The sequence below is a fragment of the Pocillopora damicornis genome, chromosome 12, assembly GCF_964200805.1.
Source record: "Pocillopora damicornis chromosome 12, jaPocDami1.2, whole genome shotgun sequence".
In the NCBI taxonomy this organism is placed as follows: Eukaryota; Metazoa; Cnidaria; class Anthozoa; order Scleractinia; family Pocilloporidae; genus Pocillopora; species Pocillopora damicornis.
In genome coordinates this window covers 15,828,086-15,852,746 of record NC_142681.1, presented here as the reverse complement: position 1 = coordinate 15,852,746, position 24,661 = coordinate 15,828,086, and the positions used below count along the sequence as shown (strand labels likewise).

The 24,661-nt window shown below is 37.7% G+C and overlaps 1 protein-coding gene across 1 annotated transcript; it reads right to left on the bottom strand.

Annotated features, from left to right (window-relative positions):
* Positions 1-3,085: 3,085 nt before the first annotated feature.
* On the bottom strand, positions 3,086-23,764 carry LOC113665822 (serine/threonine-protein kinase 36-like). Its single transcript, XM_089189604.1, has 34 exons — positions 23,573-23,764; positions 22,974-23,114; positions 22,068-22,145; positions 21,023-21,153; positions 20,578-20,626; positions 19,697-19,764; positions 19,021-19,111; positions 18,863-18,904; positions 18,331-18,424; positions 17,542-17,657; positions 16,854-17,130; positions 16,414-16,574; positions 15,822-16,078; positions 15,253-15,352; positions 14,583-14,680; positions 14,174-14,276; positions 13,306-13,456; positions 12,178-12,601; positions 11,646-11,823; positions 11,154-11,231; positions 10,639-10,751; positions 10,081-10,198; positions 9,845-9,948; positions 9,365-9,431; positions 8,139-8,206; positions 7,961-8,046; positions 7,473-7,546; positions 6,920-7,061; positions 6,721-6,841; positions 6,208-6,268; positions 5,526-5,655; positions 4,721-4,793; positions 4,499-4,595; positions 3,086-4,323 (listed from the first exon to the last, which is right to left on the bottom strand). Exons 1-34 carry the CDS (start codon positions 23,708-23,710, stop codon positions 4,096-4,098), a joined length of 4,257 nt encoding a protein of 1,418 aa, XP_089045730.1. The 5' UTR covers positions 23,711-23,764; the 3' UTR covers positions 3,086-4,095.
* Between the last annotated feature and the right edge of the window lie 897 nt (positions 23,765-24,661).

Genomic DNA, 24,661 nt, shown 5'->3' with positions numbered 1-24,661 from the left:
TGGTTATTCAAGCATTCTGCTTCTTTCGAAACATAACCCAATATTTTTTCAAGTATTTTTTAAATGTACAATTCTTCTCCATCACAAACCATCCTCGCTCATTTGTGTTTAAATACTTTTATTTTGGTGTTTTGCTATGTTGAAACTACAATTTTATGGTTTCGTTCACGTTGATAGTAATTTTGAACGTTGCCAAAAGCGCGATCTGAACTGTCTTGTCCGCGTGCCATTGATGAACAAGGAGATACGACAACTGATCTCGTCCCAAACTCATCACTAATGGTTTACTGATTCGCCGATAACAAATGTTATGACTTGTAGGCTAATGTACTTATGTAAAATAAAAAGCTCTTTTCAAAAGTTTGAGTCTTTTGTCTGTCCGCAAGGAAATTTAAATGATCGGCCAAACAAAATAACAAAAGAACCTTTTTCCAGTACCAAGCCGTGAATTAAAAACAATTGCATTGGGGAAGGGATGGGGGGGGTGGTCGCAGGATATTTGTCGATTCACGATCCCCCCATAAGGTTCTGTAATCTTCTTATGAGGTTCCTTTTTTGGCAGTTGATTGGTATTCAATTTGTATAGTCCCCCTTCCCTCTTTGTAGGAAAACCAAAACATTAATAGAATTCCAAAGTTCAGGCTTTAAGCTCTTAGTGAGCTCATAGGTCCTTATATGGCACACCTTTTCACTGCTTCAATATTGCTGTTAAGTAGTTATCTGATTATCTGATTATCTGATTACTAGTTATCTGATTATGAACGCATTTTGACTAATTCTTACTTGAAGGGCACTGATGAAACCACCATCGACAAATTCAATTATACGAAACCGGAGTCATACAGGTATATAGATACACGCTTCTTATAAAACTAAAATATTTTATGATTTCGTGTGTCTCTTCAATAACAGACCGTAGAAGACGTCAAAACATGGTATGAACGTCATTGACACACCCGGCTGCCTGGGTGTGCTACTTTTTCGTTCTTGTCATACATTGACGTCCTCTGTGATCCATTCCTAAACAGACCCCCTGCAACATGGCAAATTTTCAAACTGCCCACACTTGTATCATGCGTGAGTGGAAGGAACACGTGATGAACAAGGCCTCTTACCTGCTAAATTTATATTGTTGACCAACAGCATCAACAGTAGCAGGCTAAATATATCATTTCGGTGATTCCATCATTCGACATTAGCTAGGCTTATGATTAAACATGATGATAAAGATAACCTCATGTTTTCTTTCTTGTCTTAGAAAACAGAAGGTGGATAGCCGGATATTTTAATAAAGCTTTAAAATTACAGCTCAGGAGCTGAGTTAGATGAAACTTTACAAACGAATAAAAATAGGGATGAAATGAACAATATACAATCAACGAAATATAATAACGCATATTTGCAGTAAAACTGAAAAATCATAGCTAATGCTTGAGTTCGTCAGAAAAACCGCTGCGGAAGTTTATTAGCTCTCTCCTTGCCTGTCGACCATCGCTGCTTTTGGCACCCACTTGTTTCCTCTGCCCAAGAGCCTGGCAAAAGCAAGTATCCTACTTCTTCCTCCAAAGAAACAATGGACACGTACCATTTTGGCATAATTTGAATTGAGGATGGGCTGTACATAGACTTGACTATGTTCCATTCGATTTTTCCAAAATTATACTAGTTCTATTTTACCAGAAAGAGGGACAGTTGTGAGAGCATTCTTTTGTTAAAAGAAACAGATGATCGAAACCAAACAAATGAGTGACTCAGCGTAACCGCTCTGTCACCACGTGACATTGGTGAGTGGGTTGAAAATGTTGACATAATAAGCGCTGCTGTTACCTTATTGAATTAAAACCCTTATATTTCTCAGCTGGTCTAAACTCACAATCCAATTAGGAAACACTGTTGGCCTACAGTATTATTCATATTTTCCTCCGCTTTACTCTTTCCTTGACGAGTCGAACACGCAGTTCTAAAGAAGAATGGATGAAAATACTGCTGATAAAATTTAACTTAAATTTCATCCGTTTTATTTATCCATAATTTCAAATATATTATCCATCAGACAGTGACGTGACTAATCCAACCATTGTAAATCGAAAGTCAGGGATAACTTGTCACAGTCAGATATATTTATTATTCTGTGTTGGGGAACAATATGCCATCTAAAGCTAAGCCTTCAGAGTGAGAAAGCTATTGATGTCTGCCGAAAAAATTGCCAAGTTGGTCCCGGAGATTGTTTTTTATTCATATGGAAATTTTGAGCGTACTGCGTGGCTTAAAAAAATATTTTAATTTCAACATCAATTATCTAGCTTTTGTTGTCGTAAAATTTATATTTCCGTACGATATATATTTTAACACCTGTCCGCAAAAACGTGATCTGAAAAAATAAAATCAATTTTTGAAAGAAACTTGTTTCCTTACGTACGCGACGGCGCTAGACAATACAGCGGTTACACATCAGGCATGCGCAAGTGAAGCAATAGTGGTCACCCACGCGCCATTTCCCTTGCACACTATTCTAAAAGTCAAGAGATAGATTTGCTTAAAAGGAACGAAAAGAAGGGAAAAGAAAAACTGAAGACTTTTCTACCACAAGGCTCATTCAATTACGATTCTCCTGTTGATTGAACTTTAACAAATATGTAATAAAGTTATTGAGAACCGTGCGTAACTGGCTTTTGGTTCTTTATAACTCCTGTGAGACAACTTGGTTCGGATAACACGAGTGCACGCTTCCTAGTCATTACAACGTTCGCACGTGCGCTGACGTTTGACCGCTGTGTTGCGCAAGGCACGTGATAAACGACACCTATGCCCCAACCATCCCTTCCCATACATTTCGGAATAAAAGAGGTCTGTCTGTTTCTCTAAATACTAACTGCTTGCTAATCTTTGCCGTGTTATGGGCGTGTCGAGGGAAGTGAAATGCTTTTGGAAAACAGATCTCGCTACACGCTTACAACCTTTTGTTTGGGTTTGTAAACACTTAAAAAAATAACGCCCAGAGAAGTCAAATAGAACATGTATCAACTCCTGTTTTTGTAATAAGTCAATGAAATAACACTCTAAAGTCGTAAATAACTTCTGTTGATTTAGCAAACAGTAAATATATATTTTTGAATATATACAGTATTTTCCTTTAAGTGAGTGCGATTCTAAGAAATGGCATCTCTGATAACATTTGCGTTTCTAAAAAGTCGATGAACTCCTTATTGTCTTTGGCCATCGCGCAAAATAACAAAAATCTAAATAACTGCATACAACGTTGTCTTTGGCTTAAAAACCTCCAGGTCGTATTTTGATCTGAAGGAAAACAGCCACTAACCAGAACTAAATACTAAGCATGACCCGTTCACCTATTTTGCAACGCTTAAGCTCCCAGGAACTAACACGTAATTCTCTTTTCTTGCTGTTAAAAATTTTCCTCATATAAAGTTAAGAGAATTTGGTGCTGCATCAAGAGAACTCCCTTAAGCTAGTAAGTTACTCTATTTTTACAACCTGCTTGTTAGATAATGTACTGAAATTAGGAGATGAAAAGAGATTTTCATCATTTCTGATTACCCCCCTCAACACAAACGCCAAGAGCAGCAGGCCTAGTGATTTCTTTCTGTGTTCGGCACACACATCATCTCGTGATAACCTTATGTACATCAGGTAATACCCTCATGTCTCTCCAGCAATTCGTTATGTCTCTCACGTGATAACCTATGGGTGACCTATTTTTTGTTGTCTATAATCTGTCTCTCCCCTAGCTAGTTTTTCACTGAAAGAACTCTCCTTCTCCTCTGTAGGTAAATTAAATCTTTGTTACGTGGAGTGCCGATAGTAATTCAGAATTATCGGCTTATCGGCGCTTTAGGCAGTTTCGCTAGTTTTAACATAGGAATTTCCAGTACTGGCTCCTTGTCACACTTCCGTTTGTTGTTATAGTCCTGGTGTTGATTCAACGACACCCAATCGCAAAACGCACTGATGACCAGAGCAAGCTGTAAGTTGCCTTTGTCATACTTGACACGAAAAGTGTTTCTTAGTCCACTTCTTTTAGTCAAACGCCGCTCTGCGGTTTCAGATCAACTGTTCAGGTTTCCACAGCCTTCATCATCGTAGTGATGTTTCTTCACTGTCTTTTTGGTTTAGTAAAGCGTCACTTCCTCGTGTTTTAAGCTTGTTCAGTATGCGAACACAATGTTCAGATACTACACTATCATTAGTCCGCGCAGTACTGGGAACTGAAGAAACGCTGGATTGCTGACTGCAGGCTCCAGACATCCGGGATCTTTCCAGGAACCTGAGGAGCCGTTGTTGAATTCCAAGAGATACAAGGACCTGTGCGAAAAAGAAAGTGCAAAGAGATGGAAAAGACTTGTTTCTAAAAGTCCAGTGTATCTCTCCACGGTAACGATTCCCTAACATAAAAACCTCCCTTCTCTCAAGCTAAGGAGATCCAGCAAAGACCTGGTCAAAAACAAAGATTTGGAGCACACGTCCATCATTAACAAACCTGTCTGCACCGAGGATTTCTGCAGAAAAGTCTTAGAGTCTTCAAAGCTGCATCCTGAGGCTCAGCGTGTCCGTCATTGCAAGCCATGTCGAGAACACTAAAACAGGATAAGTAAGAAGTCCTCGAACTAATCAGTATTGTTCAAGTAAATTTTAAAACACGAATTCAAATCCGAACTGCAAGGTAGAACTGCAGAAGGTTCAAAAGTAACAATTTCCTTACCCATGTGGTGCTTGTGCCTTGATTAACTGCTGATAGAGCAACGGCGAATGTCTCACCAAATTACCTAAAGCGCCTGCGCGGAATAGAAACAAACTGCTCGGTGAGGGCAAAATAAAAAACAATTCCCTAAGTTAGAATATATCACCATCAACAAGCAGTCTTCATGGAAACAAAATCTTGGGGAGGAACGCAGAGTTCCGTTATCCCTTTCCTAACGACAACGAAAGCACCATCACAGATGCATACCCTCTTTAGGAATGAAACTCAGCAAGTGGCCCAGCCGTCCACACAGTTCAATACCACACAATCCTTTGCAAAACCTTGTCATATGGCCTTGTCAGTCCAAGAAAAAAAATGGTTGTGGTGCTAGACAAATGGCATACATGGAAAGAATGTAATTAAACTGATATTTCTTATCGAGACACGGCCGTTTAAGAGCGAGATACGAAGACAGGCAAACTTTACCAGTGAGCAGATTTCCCCTTACAAGTCTTGTGAAATGCTTGCATATCAATTTATCAAAGGCCAAGAAATTGGAACTGTTGAAATTAGAAGATCCTCGCAGCTAAGAACACTACTGAAACTAGTAGTTGTAAATAGGACCTGAAAAAAATTCAGGCCCGTACGGGATTTGAACCCATGACCTCTGCGATACCGGTGCAGCGCTCTACCAATTGAGCTAACAAGCCAACTGGGAGCTGGTCAATAAATTGGGTACAAATTGGAATTGGAACTGATTGCACTAATTTTTAAGAAGGATTTCATTTATTCTATGAGACTATTAGAGAGTTTACAAGATTCTCACCTGCTGCATTAGCTCGTGTTCTCGCCACCGAGTCTGTTAGTGAGTCAACCAAAAGAGGTACAGCTGGTGTCAGAGCTTTGTACAGTGAATCGCTATGATACGCTGCGTTTCCCAAAGCAAAAGTGGCGGCCTGAACAAAGATAACAAAACAAAGACGAGGAGTATAAAGGAGAAAGCAGTAATATTTTGAGTTGTTTTAGATCTGAAAAAATCCAGGCTCAATTTTCCAAGATTCACTGGCCGTGATCAAGTTCCTGGGGCAGCATGATAGGTCCTAGAAAGGAACTGTTGAAACCAATAGTTTGATATGTAACCGAATAAATCGAGCGAAAACAATATTAGATTGACTGGGATTCGCGTTTATTGCAAATGCTAACCACAAATTTACATCTGATAACACAAGTGTCCATTAATCCTTAAAGAGATCCAAAAGAAAAAAATTGAGGAACAGCTACATTCACCTAAACTGAGCTGCAATACTGTAGCATTCTTTCACAAACGGCTCCAAGACAGACACCCGTTTGCGTGAACCCCGAGGGCGAGGATGATTCCTTAAAATTCTTGGTAGATGTGTGGCGCCCAATTCTCCAAACCCTGACCCCACACCTGTTTTCAGATCTGGCCTCTGAAATCCATACCTTCTTCGAGACAATACAGATCAAGAAAAGCAGTAACAAATCACCTTTCGAACATTGGCGTCATCACTCTTCAGACAGCTGATCAAAGTTGACAACAAATTCGTTCTGCAAGTAAAGAAAGTAATGTGTAATAATTCGGTAAAGAGGGCTAAAGTACTTTTCTAAATGGAAATTCAAAATGTTCCTCTTGATTTTGATCATACAATGTTGTAAGAAATCCTGAATCGCTACGTTTTTCCTGCTCTGTCATTGGTCGTCTAAAATTGCTCCATTCTCTCGACCAATCAGATGCGAAAGTGAAACCAATCACGCCGTCGCTATTCACGCTTTCCCGCGGTTTAAGTCAACTTGTTAACGTCATTTACTTAAGCTGTCATTGGCTACTCGTAATCTCAAACAGTAATATCGACGATGAGCTTCACACGATTTCATCGACCTTATTAGTTGTGCAACTTAATTGTAAATAATAACAAAGAGCAAAGGAAAGCTCTAATGATAATTAAAAAAAGAAGTCAGATCCCAAATTATCTTCTTCAGTTTGAATCAATGATTCTTACCTTTGAAGAACAGGATAAAAAACGGCAGAGTGCTTCAGTATATTACCCAGCATGCCACAGGCGTTGGCACTGACAGCCGAACTCGTGTGTGTGAGCAGATTGTACAGGGGCTCGTATGATTCTGAAAGGGAGACTCGGCTTTATCGAAGCTTTACAAAAATAGAAAAATAGAAAATTTCATATAATTTCAATACCTTACCTCGATCACCTTGCAAGACTCTTGTAACGATGGCAACATACTCGGAAGAACTTCGAGATACATGACTCAAAATCGTAATGACGTCATTCAAGAGAGTAACAGAGTTATCTGCTGATACCAGTGAAGTTAGGAAAGGTTCAGCCTAAAGTAAAATTAAAAGGTCATCCAATTAAACTTGTTCATTAGGTCAGAAAGGGTGACTAAAAAAACATATGAGCGTAAAGTTTGTAGATGAAATATTTAAGTGCGAGGGCCGGTTATTAACACAGAGTTAAGCCGTTTTTGGAAAAACGGCATGGAAATCATCCTTAATTTAACCAAACAATTTATAAAAATTGTAATATTCGTGAACAGCATCAGGTCAGAAAACAAGTAAAAAAAAATTCATTTCTTCAACAATCCGCTTAAAATGAGAAAAATCTCGCTTCACTCTGATTACTCATTGAGCAGGATCATTGGTATTTTTCTCTTGGACAGCAGACGTGGAGTTCAGAGAGAGTGGAATATTTAAGTTATATTTAAGTTTTATTAAATTTTTTGCAACTAAGTTTACCTTTTGGTTTGTGATATCTCTTGCTAGTTGTGTTACAAAGATTTCATCACTAAAAACCAACCTAGCGATCAGGCCTGAAAATGCACACAGAATAATAATAATAATAATAATAATAATAATAATAATAATAATAATAATAAAAAGAATCAACAGGAATAAGCTGCGAACAAAATCACTTTGTTTCTTTGGGAAACTTTTGCTTTCTTAATATAAGGATGCAACGCACCAGACCTCAGATAAGTTGTCACGTTTTTCCCGTGACTAGTGAATAACAGTGAAGTATTAATCCTTTCGCTGCTTGTTGCGATTAACACGTCACTTTTCTTTAAGTATCTTCATTTTCTCCGAAAAAAGGCATCTGTCAGATCTAAAGGGAGGGTCCAGGAGGTGTACACCCCTCCTTCGCTCCTATCAGCCCTGTTCGGTTTTTCCCACTCCTTGTCTGACACCAAAATTCTTCTAACGACAAGATCGCATATCTTACTTACCGAGAGCAAGCTCCAAGTCTTCTACAAGCAAAAACTTTGATGAAAACTCCAGCAGGTTAGGAATAAGTCGGTGTTCGTACAAAGTACTAGCGCAAGAGAACACAGACAGAAAGTGTTTTAGTACAAGGCAAAAGATACCCCACACAAGACAAAACATGTTCACGATGGCCGGGTTCACCTTTGTGTATCGTGAAGGAGATGTTCCTCGATGTCAACTGCAAACGGGAAGTAGAAAATCTTGATGATCTGCAAAGAATTTCATAGAATGGTCATGACTGAAGGAAATGTGAATAATAGCTTAGCTTTAAAAAAGCGCGCACTCTAAATAGCTGATACGCTCCATTCTTTTCTTTTACCCGTGGGTTGTATGCTGACATCAGTTTGTTTTACTTTTCTTTTTTCAACACGAAACGAAAGATGTTTGAAAGTCTCAATGTTCTAAAAGAAATGTTTAGTGTGCAGCAAGCAACCATCGAGTTATGGATGTACACGGGAGGTTTGCTAAGCACTCAAGAAGCTAGAGTCGCTCTCGGCTATCGCTTCGTGCGACTCTTAGCTACTTTCGTGCGTAGCAGCCTCCCGAGTGCATCCATAACTCGATGGTTGAGCGCTAAGCATTACTTAATTATGGAGCACATCGAATATTACATACAAGCACTTAGACACTATGTTGAACTATTTAACTTTTTTTTTTCTTAGTAGTATATAAAATCGTGCGGAACAGTTACGTGTGCCGACCACATTTGCTAAGGACGTTTTATTTGTCTCAACAACTAAGGCCAAACTTTGAAGCTAATTGTGCTTGTTAATCCCCCGGGCAGAAACGGTTCTTTAAAATCTCTGGTACAGGGATGCTCCGAGCCAAACCGTTACCCATTTGTGTACGACTTAGGTCCAAACAGCCTTCCCATGGAAAATGATTCCCCCTATGATGTACCCACAACAAAGCACCATACCCTTGTAGCGTCTTTTGACAAAAAGCGAGGAAAAAAGATGTACATTTTCCTTCTCTTTTTCTTGAGCAGCCCTTCAAATCTATCATTAAACGCTTTCTTAGCACATCAATAACAGTTTTCCTTACTCTTTTCTTTACCCCAACTCGCTAACTCCCTCGCCCCCCCTTCCCTGGTCGTAAATCACTATTCTGAAAAAGATAATCCTTTGTTGAGGAACCCACATACATTCAACTCTGGGAAGTACCCTACCCCTGGGGGGTGAACAAGATTTTTGAGGTAAGAATTACCACAGACCTGGTCTTACTGGTTGACAAAAAGTAACAATGACTATTACCATAGGTAAACTATGGGTATAATCACTTCTATACCATGAGATCCAATTCGAGAAAAAAGATGTACGATTTGCAACATCAGAATAGAATTCACGCTCAGGATTGTAAAAAATTACCTTTCTCATAAAAGCTTGAAGGACATCTCCTTCTTCTCCTTTCTTTTCATACGTAAAACTAGCTAAACTGGAAGATAAAAACAAGATCATTGCGTTGAAATTAAAACGCCATTATCCTTTACTTAATCACACAGCGAGTGATCCTCAACTTGAAGGCTAAAGGTTCATGCAAAAAAAGAAAATTAAAATTCTCTTCGTGGAGCTCTGGGGTGCAAGTGACCCCCTTACTTTTTCTCACCCACGTAGAGGCACTGAAGAGAAGAAGATTTCCCTGACAATTCCCTAGAACTCATTTGTACTCCTGGGTGGAGAGAGGCATGGTGAGACTGAAGTGTTTTGCCCAAGAACACAACACATTGACCCGACTAGGTATGGAACCCAGGACTCTCGACCCGGAGCCACCGAATGGCATTATGGTCAAAGTAGAGTAGGAATAGAGAATAGGAATCGAGTATCCCCAGAAAAGGCTGAAACACTCACTGTTTAGATAGCTGCTCCACGAACGGTGTTGTAAGCATTCTAATCAAACAAGAGACTGCATGTGTAGGAGGTTCAACAAACTTCAATATACTCTGCAACGGGACCTAAATAGAGAAAAAATAAATTCTACCTCAGTCTTGGCTAACTGAAACTTATTTCAACTCTAATTAACGTAGAAAACAAAACATTAAAAATAACGGAAAACGTCATCAAACTTCCTTGATACTCAGACTTACTTTGGTAAACAGGTCATGTGAAACACGTAAGAGATGTTCTAAGCCACTATGTGATATCACCCCCCACTGAACAACACCCACTCTGATGTTCACTTCTTCCATCACAGCCTCTAAATCTCTGAGAAAGAAATGAAAATTTAGCAATGAATCGCTTTTATCAACTTCCATGAGAACATCATACCTTGATAACTTTACTGCTCATTGACAAAAATCACATAACAATATAAAAACGTAAATTTTCCATTTCTCCATTCTCCGGGGATTTTGAATTTTTGTGAGCCCCCAATCCCCTCTGTTCTCCGCCCTAGCGGTAAATAATAACTGATCCCTAGCCTCAAAACTAATGCTCCTGGAGGGTGGGGGGGGGGGGGTTTGGGGGATTATGAATTTATGTGATCCCCCAACTCCCTCTGGGCCCCCCCCCCCCCAGGCGATAAATAGTGACTGATCTTTTACCTCACAACTAGTACTTCTGGAGGGGTGAGGGTCGGGGAATTTTTGTGACCCCCCCCCCCCCATTTCCTCTACCCCTTACTAAGGCGATAAATAATAACTTACCTCAAAACTAGTGCTTCCTCTGGTTCTGTATTCAGAGCAAGACCAACTGCACACCATACACTGTTCCAAAGACCGCTCTCAACAACTTGGTAATGCACTCTGGACCCACTATCCTGTACGTACAAAGTAATCGGTAAAATTTAACACCAGTAGCTCTTCTTATTACTGTCTTGAATCGCTTAGAATTCTTGAAACGCAACCGAAAAAAGGATTGCCATACTGGTTTGAGAATTTATTTTAACTTTCGTGTTTAAAATAAGGGAGAACACTGAGTACGTCTCCAACAAAAGACATCGAACGTAGCCCAATGAACGCACTTCTTTAGAAGCGGGAAACGTGAGCAACCAAATCGTGATTGGTCCACCATCCGATTGATTGAGAAGGACCGAACAAACTTTTAACCACGGTCTTCTTCGTACTAAATGTTAACCGTTAAAGTTTTGATACAACATATAAGTACACACAGTTACAACTGAAAGAAGCGGTAAGAAAACATGGAGCAAACGTTTAAAAACCTGCATGAGGCAATATTCTAGCAACTCTGTAAAGCCATCCAGAAGGCCACCATTGACTCCAACAAGCATCTGTGGAATCTGAAAAAAAAAGCCATTTGATTCAGTGAGACGTTTTGACTGACACTATGGGGCACTATGATACAGAGCCAATCAGAGAAGAGAATTATGTACCATGTGGTACAAATAAACCAATCATAAGTTCTTATTGCCATCCAAAATGGCGATTTGATGTAACGCAATCCCATTGTCACCCAAGTGTAACGCTATCACATGCAAGGCTCACGTTTTCAGGCGTAAGGAGTCACGCTGTCACACTAGCCATATGATTTCTCCGTTTTTAACGAGCGGTACATAACCTCTCTTCTCTGATTGGTTGTATACTGTAATGCCCTCTAACAATACAACTAACTCATTCCCCTTTTGGGAAAAGCGCAAGCAAGTTGAAACTCAGAGAAGTTAGCTAGGTTGCTAGAGGAGCTGTTGACCACTAACCGGTGGAATTCCTGTCAGAGCTGTAGCGATGGCGTCTAAAAGCTGTTCACTCTGATCAAACTGCAATTTGGGATCTGAACTGGTCAGTCTCGCAAGCAACATGGCTGACAGAACTTGGATTGTAAACACACTTGTCCCAGTGAAAATGGAGACAATGTGGTCTGCGCAATCGGAAATCCTGCGACAATAAACAAAGCAGATGCGTCTCTAAACCAATCACAAAGCGAAGTAAAGCAGTAAGACCAGATTACTTTTAACCAGCAAAAGAGTGCTTTTTGATTGAGTTTCGTAAAACCAAGACCAAAGTAACGACAACGGTCAATCAGAGGAAGGAAACTACATTTGAGAGCCAATGAGAATTCCACGTAAAAACAACCAATTGCCTAAAGCGAGGGAAAACGCAAGCGACCAAGCCGCGATTTGTGATTGGTTGAGAAAGTGGCATCAGTTTTCTGAACCAATCACAGATTACTTTCGACGCTCACGTGAAAATTGCTCGGACTTTGAACCCGCAATTGCATCTAACACTTACTCGGTAGGAATGTTCTCTGCATTCGTCACCATGCAACACAAAATTTGTAAAACAGAACAAGTCTCTTTACAATTGGCATCCTTTCCATTGCAGCTTGTTAAACACTTTGTTAACGAAACTATCCATTTTGCTTGTCTCGTAAGATGCAGACTGAAGTCCCTGGACACCATGCAAAGTTCAGCAAGAAAGTTCAAGACTGACAAAGACGAGGCTTTGTGCTGTAGAAACTGGTGTAGAAGATCCACGCAGTTTTCATTAGACGGGTGAAGTAATTTCTTTGCTACAAAGCTGGCTAAGTTTCCTTTTGTGTTGGATTTGCTATTTGTAGTCTTTGAAGAGGTCACCAGAGCCAGTAACGTCGTTAAAGCAACAACTTGCGGGCGCATTATCGTCGCCCTCGCAGATGGAGAATCACTGATCGCACCTAATTCGAAAAAAATTCAAAGTCGTAAAAAGTACACTGTGAGAGTTATGTGTCTTGTGCAAGAACATAACACAACGAATCGACAAAGACAGAAAAAGACCTCTCGATCCGCAGTCAAATAGAGCAAAGAGTGTCGAACGTGATCAGGATTTGTTTTGGTTTTGCTTCACTATGCTATGTGATTGATCCACAAAACTTGCGCTATTCCCTCAACAATTCAGATTCAAAACTAAAACTTATCGCGAATTAGTCCCTCGCGTTTTCCCGCGCTGTCCTTTGCGTTCTTATTGGCTCCTTGTCATGTATTCCGACCGGCCGTTGTGATTACTTCGGTTTTGGTTTTACGGCACTAAATCGGAATCAGTTCTACACCAACCTTTAGTCCTATATATCTCTGAAACCTAGATAGGCACTTTTGAACTGAATAATATAGAACAAAAATAATTATCGCGATTTCAACAAGAAAAGAGAATATCACAAAAAGCCAATCAGAATTCAAAGTATAAACAAGCAAACTGCTCATGGCGGGAAAATGTAGGTGACCAATCTCTTTTGGTTTTAGTTTTGAAGCTGATTGGTTAAGAAAGTGGCGCGTGTTTTATGGACCAATCACATCGCGAGGTAAAGCAAACCCGAACCAATGCCAGATTACTTTCGATGCTCAGTTGAAAATTTTTCGAATGGAGCTGAACCATAAATTGTACCTTTAACTCTTTGTATGGCACTTGGTTCCCCATGAAGCGCAGAAATGAGGCAATCCACGCTCTTTATATCACAGGTAATAAGATTGTCGTAGAACTCTTCAGCTACTGTATCATCGTGCTTGTCTATCACTTCACATAGATACTGAACGCACTGTTTGCACGAGAGAAGTCACGTCAAGCTTTGAATCAGATTGGTTGAAAACTTGGCACACGGGGGGAAAGTAAAGTAAAAACAAATGCAATTTCCGACTTCTTTCCTTACTCTTTGAAAAAGCTCCATGTCATCTACTCAGAAGATTGTTTTATTTTATTTTATAACTAACCTTTGTCATCTCAGTCCTCTAATATCATGAAAAACCCTTACATTTGTCCTCACGTTTGATGGGCAAACGAAACACAACTTTAAGACAAATGAATGAAGGGGTAAGTTTCTAAAGAAACTGTGGTGCTGCGTCGGTGGGAGAGTATAGAAGGTAATTTAGTGTTAACAACTGGGTTGAAAACGTAAATTAGCCACCGTAAAGAGTAAAAAAGCTGACGTTTCGAGCGTTAGCCCTTCGTCAGAGCGAAGTCTATCTTCGTCTATCGCTCTGACGAAGGGCTAACGCTCGAAACGTCAGCTTTTTTACTCTTTACGGTGGCTAATTTACGTTTTCAACCCAGTTGTTAACACTAAATTACCTTCACAACTTTAAGACAGCTTGTTAACATAAAAATTTTTAATGCAAAATAGTGCCCAGTAATCACATCTAGTTTCTTTGTGACTTAACTAAATAAAAAAATCATGGTGATTCTTGAAAGTAAGGATAAAGGGCCAAGAATCTCCTAGATAAGTGAACTACCAGTAAGGACACGATATGGAACACACCTCTAAGGCTGCCTGTCGTAAGGAGAGTTCTTTGTCCTGGCTATGCTGCATCAGTGTTGGTAAAACACCCGTAAATTGCTTTCCATAGCTCAAAATGGCTGAACTAAAGGGAAAAAGGGTAGTCATATGCAGAATTACATTTCAAAGTAAGGAAACCATAAATGATATGGCATGAATATGAACCTACTGACACATATGATAGAGCAGCAACATAACGATAAGACGTGGAAATCTTTTAAAGTGTTAGCTACGCCTCTGATCATTCTCGTGATTGACACAATGGACTCCCTCTAAGTGGGAATGATAATGATAATGATAATGATAACAGACCAAATAGGACGTCATCTCTGTGTATGATGTTATGAGCACACAAAGGGCAAAAATATAAAGTCAATGCGATCTAATTCACCTTTCTTTCATGAAGTCACTGCCTATAGGAATGCAGCTCCTTAGGTAAACTGTCAACAAATTCAGCAAATCCACAATAACCTGGACTGCCCAAGGCTGCTACATTGAGGAAAAACAGACGTTAATTTTAAATCACTAGAACAATGTGACAAGGTTACTTTAGGGTATTTTTAAGTGTATTTTCACATATATTTTTTTGGTTCTTCTTATTTTTCCACACAGGTACTTTAGATATTCCAATTGCATTCTTTTCGATACTTTCTTCTTTATAATCATAGTTCTTTTTTGTTAACCCTGTAGATATCGGTAGATGTACGTTCAAATGTCACTCCCTAACCTTATTTAGTTTATAGTTTTTGTTTAATTTCTTCCTTTTCCCCATAAATTGGCTACTTCCTGTTCAGTAAATCAGTTCGTTTCAGTTGGTTCGTCACACACAGTTTCAGTAGTCTTCTAAAGAATTATTCCAGCCATTTTAGCATGCACAGCTATCAATAACCTATGTCTTGCTTGTTCCCCTTTTTTTAAATTGTTTTCATTGTTTGTCTTGATTTAATAAACCTGTAAATCTTAATCTCAAATCTGTTGTTGAGCTAACCGTTTTGGCTGTCTTACAATATCTATCTATGAGCAATATCTATAGGTATAATTATAAAATATGTAATGTTTACCTGAGAAAGACTAGATTTTCTAAGCAACTGTACCAAGAGAGTGACACTGTCCTCAGGAATACCAAGTGAGCTTGAAAATTTGAACTTAACTTCTGGTGGGCTTAAATTTTTAATGTGAAATAGACAGCTGGTTAAATATTGTCAGTAGCATAAGAGATATTTAGAATTTAATAACAATGAAAATCTAATATGACATAGACTTAACCTCTTTTAGCAAATTAGCAAGTAGGAATAAGTATCTTGATTTAATTTCAACCCTTTACTCCACAAGTCATTGACATAATAAATGGCAATAACCAGCAGACAACTGGTAAGAACCTTTACTTTACAAGTTATGGACAAAATGCAGTAGCCTCCTTAACAGCATTAACCAGCAAACAGCTGATGAGGATAGATGCACTTATCAACTTGAGCACGTAATCTCTATTAAACACAAAAGTCTCGAGAAATAATAAGCAACCTGCAACAAGCTGCACAACAAATAGCACTGAGAGTTACAAATCAGACCAGGGAACTGAAATGTAAATATCACCACAAAAAACAAAGGTATGTATGTAAGAGCTACTTACCAAGCAGTCATCAACAAACTTCTTAACACTCTCAAAATTTGTCGAAAACGAGATGCTCCCTCCAGCAGGCCATCTAAGACTTGTACTGCCACAGTCTCTAGTGAACTCTGCACTTTACTGATAAAAGCTGCATCAGTCATAAGTTTCTCTGGAATCCTATCATCCTCTTCACTGCTGTCTTTTTGAGAACTACTTGTCACAATCTTGTCAGTCAGTTCCACAAGGTAGTCCCATTCTTCTTCACTATCAAGTTCCTCCTAATCAAAAATAATAAATATTCAACCCTTTAACCATTTGCACCCTAACATCAGTATGCATATTCTCCATACTGTTCTCTAGACATTTCCTAAGGTGCAGACAAGGAGAATTTGTTTAAAAATCAAGAGCTTCTTCGGTTGGTGATCATTTCCTTTATTCCCACAACATTACTGTTTGATTCAGGGGTAATATTGTAAGGAGAGATTAGATGTTAGTCACTATTTGGGATCAAAGGATTAACTCCCAGAAGTGATTTATATAACTTCTCCTTGCAAAATCATCCTCAATATTCAATCAGCTAGTGGATATGAAAACTTTAATTTTTGCTGTTCACCTGTCCTCCATGGCCAGTCTTGCCCTTTTCCTCTCTTCTCTTCACTGCCGCAGCTAAGACTTGTTCAATAACTGATACCTCTCTGTCATAGTCATCACTGATTTCATGTCCTACTCTGTCAGTAGTAACAGGCCTGTCGTCCAGCTTCACCTCCCAATCATCTACACATACATGTTAAACAATGTAAATTATCATCTTTCTCTTTCATTTTGTTGCAATTCAAAACTTCTCTTGAGTAATTCTGTCATTTCTGATCTATCATTACAAATTTTTCCATGTCCCTTTTATGTTGCCAGGTGATCTTTGTTTCCAATTATGAAAAACTATACAAATTAACTGCTCATAGTCCAGATCAGTTTTTTTTAATCAATAGCATCACAAGGACAAAGTAAGTATGAAAATTATCAGCTGACAGAAAAAAAATGACTCTAAGTTCTTACCATCAACAGCTTTTTCTTCCATAGTTTTCACCTTCTCTTTAGCCTCTTTAGCCTCTTTAGAACTTGTCACTGGTTTTGTTTCTGTTTCCTTTACTAAAGGAAGCTTTTTCTTCTTTGGTATATTACTCTGTGCTTTCTTTTTTGATTCCTGTCTCCCTTTTTCTTTGTTTTCTTGTTTTGGATCATTTTCTTTCTGTTTATTTTGCTGTGTTCCTTCCTGCTGTTGCTGAAGCTTTCTTATCCATGATGGACGTACCTCCCCAGTACCAGCCTCTTTCTGCATTTTTGGTTATTATAAAGAGAAAAAAACAATTTCAGTTTCACAGTCATGTAATAAAAATGCAATGAATTTCAACAAGGTTAACACTTTATTTGAGAACTTGTTTTACTTTCATCCCAAACAAATAACTCTTAACAGCCAAGTTTAGGTTCCAAAAGCAAGTTACAAACTGATCTAGTTTTTATGGCTTCAATTCAAGGCCCATGCATATAGTGTAAGCAAGGATCTGTGAGAAGATGAGGATAGAAACATGCTCATTTAACCTCTGCTGAATTTCTGATTGGTTGTGGAATAAGCACTTGTCATTTTGAAATCCTTGTTTAGTTGTAAGTTCATTTAATCACACAAGTTTAAGTAAAAAGATTTGAAAATGCAGCTGTATAAATGAAGAAGCCTTGTCCCACAAACCTTTGTCTTGCTTTCCTGAGTTTTTCCTTTAGCCTTAGTAGTTTTATTGACATTGCTTGCTGAATTTCCAAATTTCTCAAACATCTCTGGAGTACTAAATCTTTCCAATTCAGCTTCTGATGAGAGACCAAAACACAGGAGAATATTGATTCACAAATTTTAAAAAAAATTATTCAGTGACAAAGAATTTTAACTCACTCATGTCCAAGGACACACCTGTCAATCTGAGGGCAGGAAACTTGGGCCATCTGAATTTATGGGATGGGAAAAAGTTTTCATTTGGACAAGGAAAATCATGAGCTCATGATCCAGACAAGCAAAACAAACTGAAGGGACAAGTGAAAGTTTCCTGCCCTGAATCAGGAAATCATGACTTCACAAACTCCAATCATAAGATATGAAAACTGAGTGAAATAAGCTCATAAACACTAAGCCACACAAAACAATGTGACTGTTCTGAGTGCCACAGTAACCAGAATTTTAAAACAGACTGTGGTATTAATACTAGAGTACTATGTCTGAATAATGTTTACTATCTAAAATAAATCAATATTTTTACAGTCAACCACAGGTTTTGTGTAATGAGAAATAATGTTACAAAACTGACTGAAATTGGCTCATACACTCCAAGACAACACTGCACAATGTGACAGCTGTGGTAGCCAGGTGACAAAAACCTTGGCACAGTTATTCTCTGTTATTGTAAACGCTCTCTTGAAATTCAAACCCAGTTTAACAATATTGTGACAAAAGCTAAGTATAGGTGTAAATTCAATAAACTTAACTGACCATTTACTCCATCTGCTACAAATGGATGTCTGAGTAAATAAGGCCATGAAAGCCTTTTTTTGGGTTCTTTAGTAAGAAGGCCTTGGAGAAAACTCTGAAAAAACATTTAAAAATTGTGATATGTTTCTGTTTGTTTTGGTTGAGGAGGATTAAGTACATTTAAGAATAAAGTGTTTCTCTGAACACCTTGTGTTGTTATGATAAATATATTTGATGGTTGTTATTTGAATTATACTTGAAATCACAGGAATTGTTAATAAAGCTCATGACTGGACAAAAGTCTTTTTCTTTTGTTATTTAAACAATTGTTTTTTTTTGCTCAAATTTACATGTTAGTTTGATATATTATTCTGTGTGAGTAACCATCAAGAAGAGCACGGAATAAAGTTTTTGAGTTGTACAATGCTGTGAAAATCAATACCTTGATCTAGCTATGGGTTGGACCAGCACTTCTCCATTTGAAGTCCAACTCTCTAAGTTATTGGCCAATGCATCTTACATAATTATCTACTGACAGAGCAAATTTACCAACCTGAAAATCAGGGCTCATATTCTCTGGCCATTTAACAGTGTCCTGATCAAGGTTCAAACATTTAATCATTAGTCTAGGTACCACTGAAAATATCCATAGAATTTGAATCCAGAAGCAAAGTTTGCAAAAACTATTACTATCAACACATTGACACATACCCGGCAGATAAGGTTCACAAGCTGAAATATACTGTTGGTATAAAATGGTGGCGTTCCAACAAACAGTTCATATAAAATACACCCAACTGACCTAGGAAATATGGATAAGCAGTAAAAGTTATTCAAAAATGATTTTCAAAAACAAATACTGGTATTTCAGAATATATACATAGTCTGACACACATTAATACATATTTAACAATAGCATACAATTAATACCATCCTTTAATTTAAATTTGTAACCTTCATTTTATGTACAGAACTAAATTTTCTGACATGAACTACACAACTAGAGATGTTACAAATTTTCAAACCAGAGATTAAAGTTCTGCCTCTCACTGCCTTGCAGTTATTATAAATAATCATGATAATGAAAATTATGACAACTACAGGGTTAATGATCATATTGAAAAATTTCAATGGTAATGATAATGACAATGATGATGGCAATGATGGCAATGACCATGGCAATGATGATGGCAATGATGGCAATGACCATGGCAATGATGATGACCATGACAATGGCAACATCAGTGATGACAATAATGAAAAGGACAATGATTGTGAAAATCCACAAAAAGTAAAAATCAAATTCAACTAAAGAAAATAATTAAAACACAAAAGAGAAATCACTCACAGTGAGACATAAATACAATGTACAATTTGAGATACAAACCAGAGGTCAGAGTTGTGATCATAAGGCTTCTCTTGAACCAGTTCAGGAGACATGTATAATGGAGTTCCCTACTAGAAGAAAGAGAACAATCAGTGGTGTCCAGGTAAATATTAGGTGGGTTTGACTGCGTGTCTGTTGAATATAGCCAAATTCTTTTCTAGCTTTGTTTTTTTACCTTCTCTTTTTTCCTTTATTTTTTAATGTACTAAGAAGTGCAAATAACACAAGCAATTGACACAACTCATCCTTTCAATTTCACTACACAATCTGCTATACAATTGTGAACAAAAATGTTCTGACATTTGCCTTAAAATTTCCTTTTTCTCCTTCTTGTCAATATTGTTTCTGGTTCTCTCTAACTGAATAAGCACAATTTATAGAACAAATAGCAACATTGACTGAAGGGGATGGAATAAAGACATTTATGAAGTTAATGTATACCAAGCACATTGTGTATAAAAGAGAAAAAAGAGATCTTCAAAGTCTCAACAGGTTTTGCCCATGAATGTGGCAACCAGATGGCAAGAATAAACAGATTCATCAACTAAAGGGTGTTGACTTTGTAGTGACAGTGTGACGATTTAATCTTTAATTACTGGGCTTCCTGTGTAGTTTAGTGCCCATGCACATGTCAGCAGAGTTGTTAATCTGTACATGTCAGTGGACTTGTTTTTTGTTAGGCTGTCATGTTTATGTTGTTCAGTATATAAGTACAAGGTCTTGCTGAATTAAGCCTTATCTGTGCAAGGATTGAACTTCTCTTTCATTACAGACTTAATGCAATGTCAAATTCTCTCATCTTATATACTAGGAAATGTATGATGGTTGTAAGGGAGAATGATGCATCCAGTCTTGCTAGTTATAGGAGTTTTTAAACTTGCCTTAATTGATGTCAGCACAAGGGTGTTGATACTCATTGCTCTTGCAAATCTGGACATGGTTGAAATAGTAGACATTTAATACCTATGCTTGTAACAAATTACAGCTAAAACTCAGCTTGGCAACTTCATAATATTTTTTTGTTCAGAAGGATACTTCCCAAATGTTGCTTACAACAATTATGATTACAAGTAATATGTATATTACAATTATTATCAAGTTGCAAAAATGGGATGATAAGTTATTGAAACAGTTATTGTTTTGATATTGAAAAAAGTCAAAATATGATTTTCAATACTAATGTATAAACTTGATCCTGCCAAAATTGATCAATCAGAAGAATCAAAATTTGGGTCAAGGGAGTTTAAAGATAGAAGCAGATACAGAGACAGTGAATGTCCAATGATGGTATGAATATCTATAGAACAAGAATTCTCGCCTACATACCCAAAATCACACAGTTTCACCACACCACCTTTTCCAAGAAGAATATTTTGAGGTTTCATATCTCTGTGAAGAATCCTATGAGAGTGTAGATAGTACAAGGCCTTCACAAGCTGACATGCGATCTTTCTCACCTGAAAAAAATTTCAAAGATTGTGAAACAAGTTTTTTCTAATGGAACAGTATGAAGTCTCAATTCAAACTAATGGTATTCAGTTTTTAAAGAGCATCATATCTAAGAGAACAGGTTTATTGAGTGGTTTTTGAAAAAGCAATTCAACATTATTGTAACCAGTGAGAATAAATGTTAAATCTCTTCAGAATGAAATTAATATAACTTGGGTGTCAAACGAAATCTTTCATTGAGTGCTGAATCTGTCAGGCTGGCCTTGGATGGGTCAACCCATTAACCCCTGAGAGTGACTAGCATCTAATTTCTCCCAACAGTATAACCCCTGTATCACACTGTAAGGTCATGAGAATAAAGGAAATGATCACCAACTGAATAATTGTATAGAAAACAGTATGGAGAATATGCATACTGATGTTAGGGTGTAAAAGGTTAATGTATCCCTTCTGTCTGTGTTTGGAATGCGCTATGCATTATGACTCACCCCTTTATTATCAAAGTTCTCTTTATCAGATGTGGCACACACCTCTTACTTAGGGTTTTCCATCACTTAATTAATTCCACCCCTCACCATTAATTAATATAAACTATTATTTGGCAAGATGTTTTGCTGCCACCTTCAGGGTTGTTACGGTTTTCAGACAACTTATTTGTGTTTGATATTGCAAATTACTACAGCTTGATATGTCATCATTTAAATAAATATTATGTGTTCCTCAAGTGTTATGTGCATACAAACAAATCATGATGTGTGATGGGAAATGAAACTGTTTATACTCTGATACATAAACACTGAAGCTAGCCAGGTCAGTAATGGTGGAGGCAACATGAATCATCCCATGTCCTGGCAGTGTACAAAAAAAAAATTTCCACCACTTTCAATAGAAACAACCAATGGAAAAAACACTCGTCACAAACCTGTTCCTCTGGAAGAGAACCATCATCTTCCAGTACTTGGAATAATTCCCCCTCAGCATACTCTGTTACAACACATACCTGGATGATTCAATAAACATATTAAACATTTGTAATGGCATCAACTGCTTAAGTCTAAGTGACAATAAAAGCTCTAGTACAGACAAAGTAGTCAAGTGACCAAAACACTTTTATTGCTGCTATTAAAAAGCATATAATGAAATTGTGTCACTGCCAGTGTTTTAAAATTCCAAAGAGTACCCAAACCTTTCAAAGATTGTCATTCAGCATGCGTAAAATTCAATTAAGATGCCAACATTTTCAAAATTGCTTAATAGCCACTTACCTGTGACATTACAGACTTCAGTTCCCAATAAGACTACACTCAAACTATTTGGACCACATCAATTCAAACCAGAGCAAGTACAACCACAACTTCAGCCATTTCTAAAATGTGTAATTTTCTTCCCAACATACCAGTTCAATTATAGAACATTGTGCAGGTTATGTTCTGGTCACCTAACTATGGAAGTATTCCAAATTAAAATCTAAGGACAGCTTTTGAAAGGTTAGTTTTCTCTCTGGAATCTCAAAGTGTGGCAAAAAGTAAATTTTTGTAATTTAAGAAGCTGAATTCCTACACGCATTTTGATTGGTTCTTACTTATGATCTATTGGAGGACAGATGCATATATGTTGTCACCATCAACAGCATTGTACTTTTTATCATTAAATTTTATCTTTTTTACCTTAAATTGATCCTATGTCACCATGGGTCTGTACAGTAAAAGATTACTGATACAATACTGAACAGAAGCATGTCAACATGGAAATTTATTTGTTAAATAGACAATTTTTAATGGTGGAGATAAAAACTATTTAGTTTCTGGAGACTTCTTCTGTACTGTACCTCTTTGGGTGTTTCAAAGGAGTCCAGTAACTTAATGATATTTTCATGTTCCAAGTTCCTCATAATGTCAATTTCTCTCTGTAAATTTTTCAGCTCTTTTTCTGACCTGCCAACTTTAGGAATGAATTTCAATGCAACAACCTGAAAGTTAAATTAATAGAGCGTATTATAAATAACTGAATGTCATGTACAAAGTTTCTATATTGAAGATTTATGAGAGGCAGTGGATTCCAACTCTTAACCCCTTCACCCCCATCAACAGCTCAATACAAAATACAACTCCAGCAAAATGTTTGTGTTGCATCGTATTCCCGCTGCACCCTCAACTTCCAAGTATGTTCTGTTGAAAGAGCACTACATACAGGTACTAACACTCTCCATATGTAAACAGTGATTAAGCTGTCATATTCCTCAGTTTACTGTGCCATACATTTTCAGCTGAACATGGATTTAGTTTTTAATAACTGTTTTTAGTGATGCAACATATCAGGTTAGAAGAACTCCGCGAAGAAAATCTAATTCCTGTGCAAAATGTAAGAATTTTGACAGTTTTCCCGCCGTCAATTCAAAACATAGAGCTCTTATTTCACAACCCTTACCTGACCACTGTATTTCTTGCGCCCTTTGTAAACTTTTCCAAAAGAGCCCTCTCCAATAAGCTCTAACACGTGGTAATTCTCCATTTTATGAGACCAAACACAACCCTCATTTACTCTCAAGCAATTTGTGTATTTCATGAATCCAATACTCCGCCATTTTGGTCATTATAAATCCCGGGCAAACTGGGAACGAGCTTTTCAGAGGTTAGGGAGGGGGTAGAGGTGGGGAGGACGGAACTTTATCATGTGACGACAGAAATAATGATAAGGATTCCCCCAAGATACTGAAGAAAAATAATTAACATGGACATTGTAAAAACGATGGGTTGATCTTCTCAAATTGAACTTTCTTCACAAGATCTATGGGAATACAACGAGTCTACAATCAATCAACTTTCTGCTTGATACTAATGAATTGGTAGCTATTGTTTATTTGAGCAACTTTCCATTGATTTTAATCTTTGCGCAAGTTCAGATCTGCTAGAATTGAACATCGGTTCACAGTGGCTCTGACCCCATGACCTTCCACATTAAAGATAAAGGCTTTAGATCCAAATTGTATCATTTTTTGAAAATGTTATGGCAAGTGTTACCTCTATTTTAGCACACAACAAGGCAACACATCTCTAGAGAAGCCAATGCAAGGACAAAGGAAAGAAAGAGGCAAAGTTTTCCAAAATTATAACAAGTTTTAATAGCTGTTCATTTTAGTAACAATTTCAATGAGTTATAATAGAAATTAAGACACGCCAAATTTAGTTTCCTTTTCTCTTTTCTACACATCAATATCTAAAATCCAAGAGAATTACAAGCACTCAGTGGAAAAAAGTGAACAACCTGGTGAAAAAGACTGAAAAATTGGCTTAATAGTCATCCAGTGTTTTGAAAAGGAGAACAAAGACCAGACGAAAAATAGAGGTTGACTTCAAGCCAAGGGGAAAAAAAGGTGGTGGGAAGGAAGGATTGCACAGACTACACCTGCCTCTGACTGATATTTACTCATCTGTTCTTTCCCTTATGTACTTAAACCAAAACCCTGGCACAGGCCAGTGGAATCCCTCCCCTTTCAAACCTCTACCCTGAAAAGCA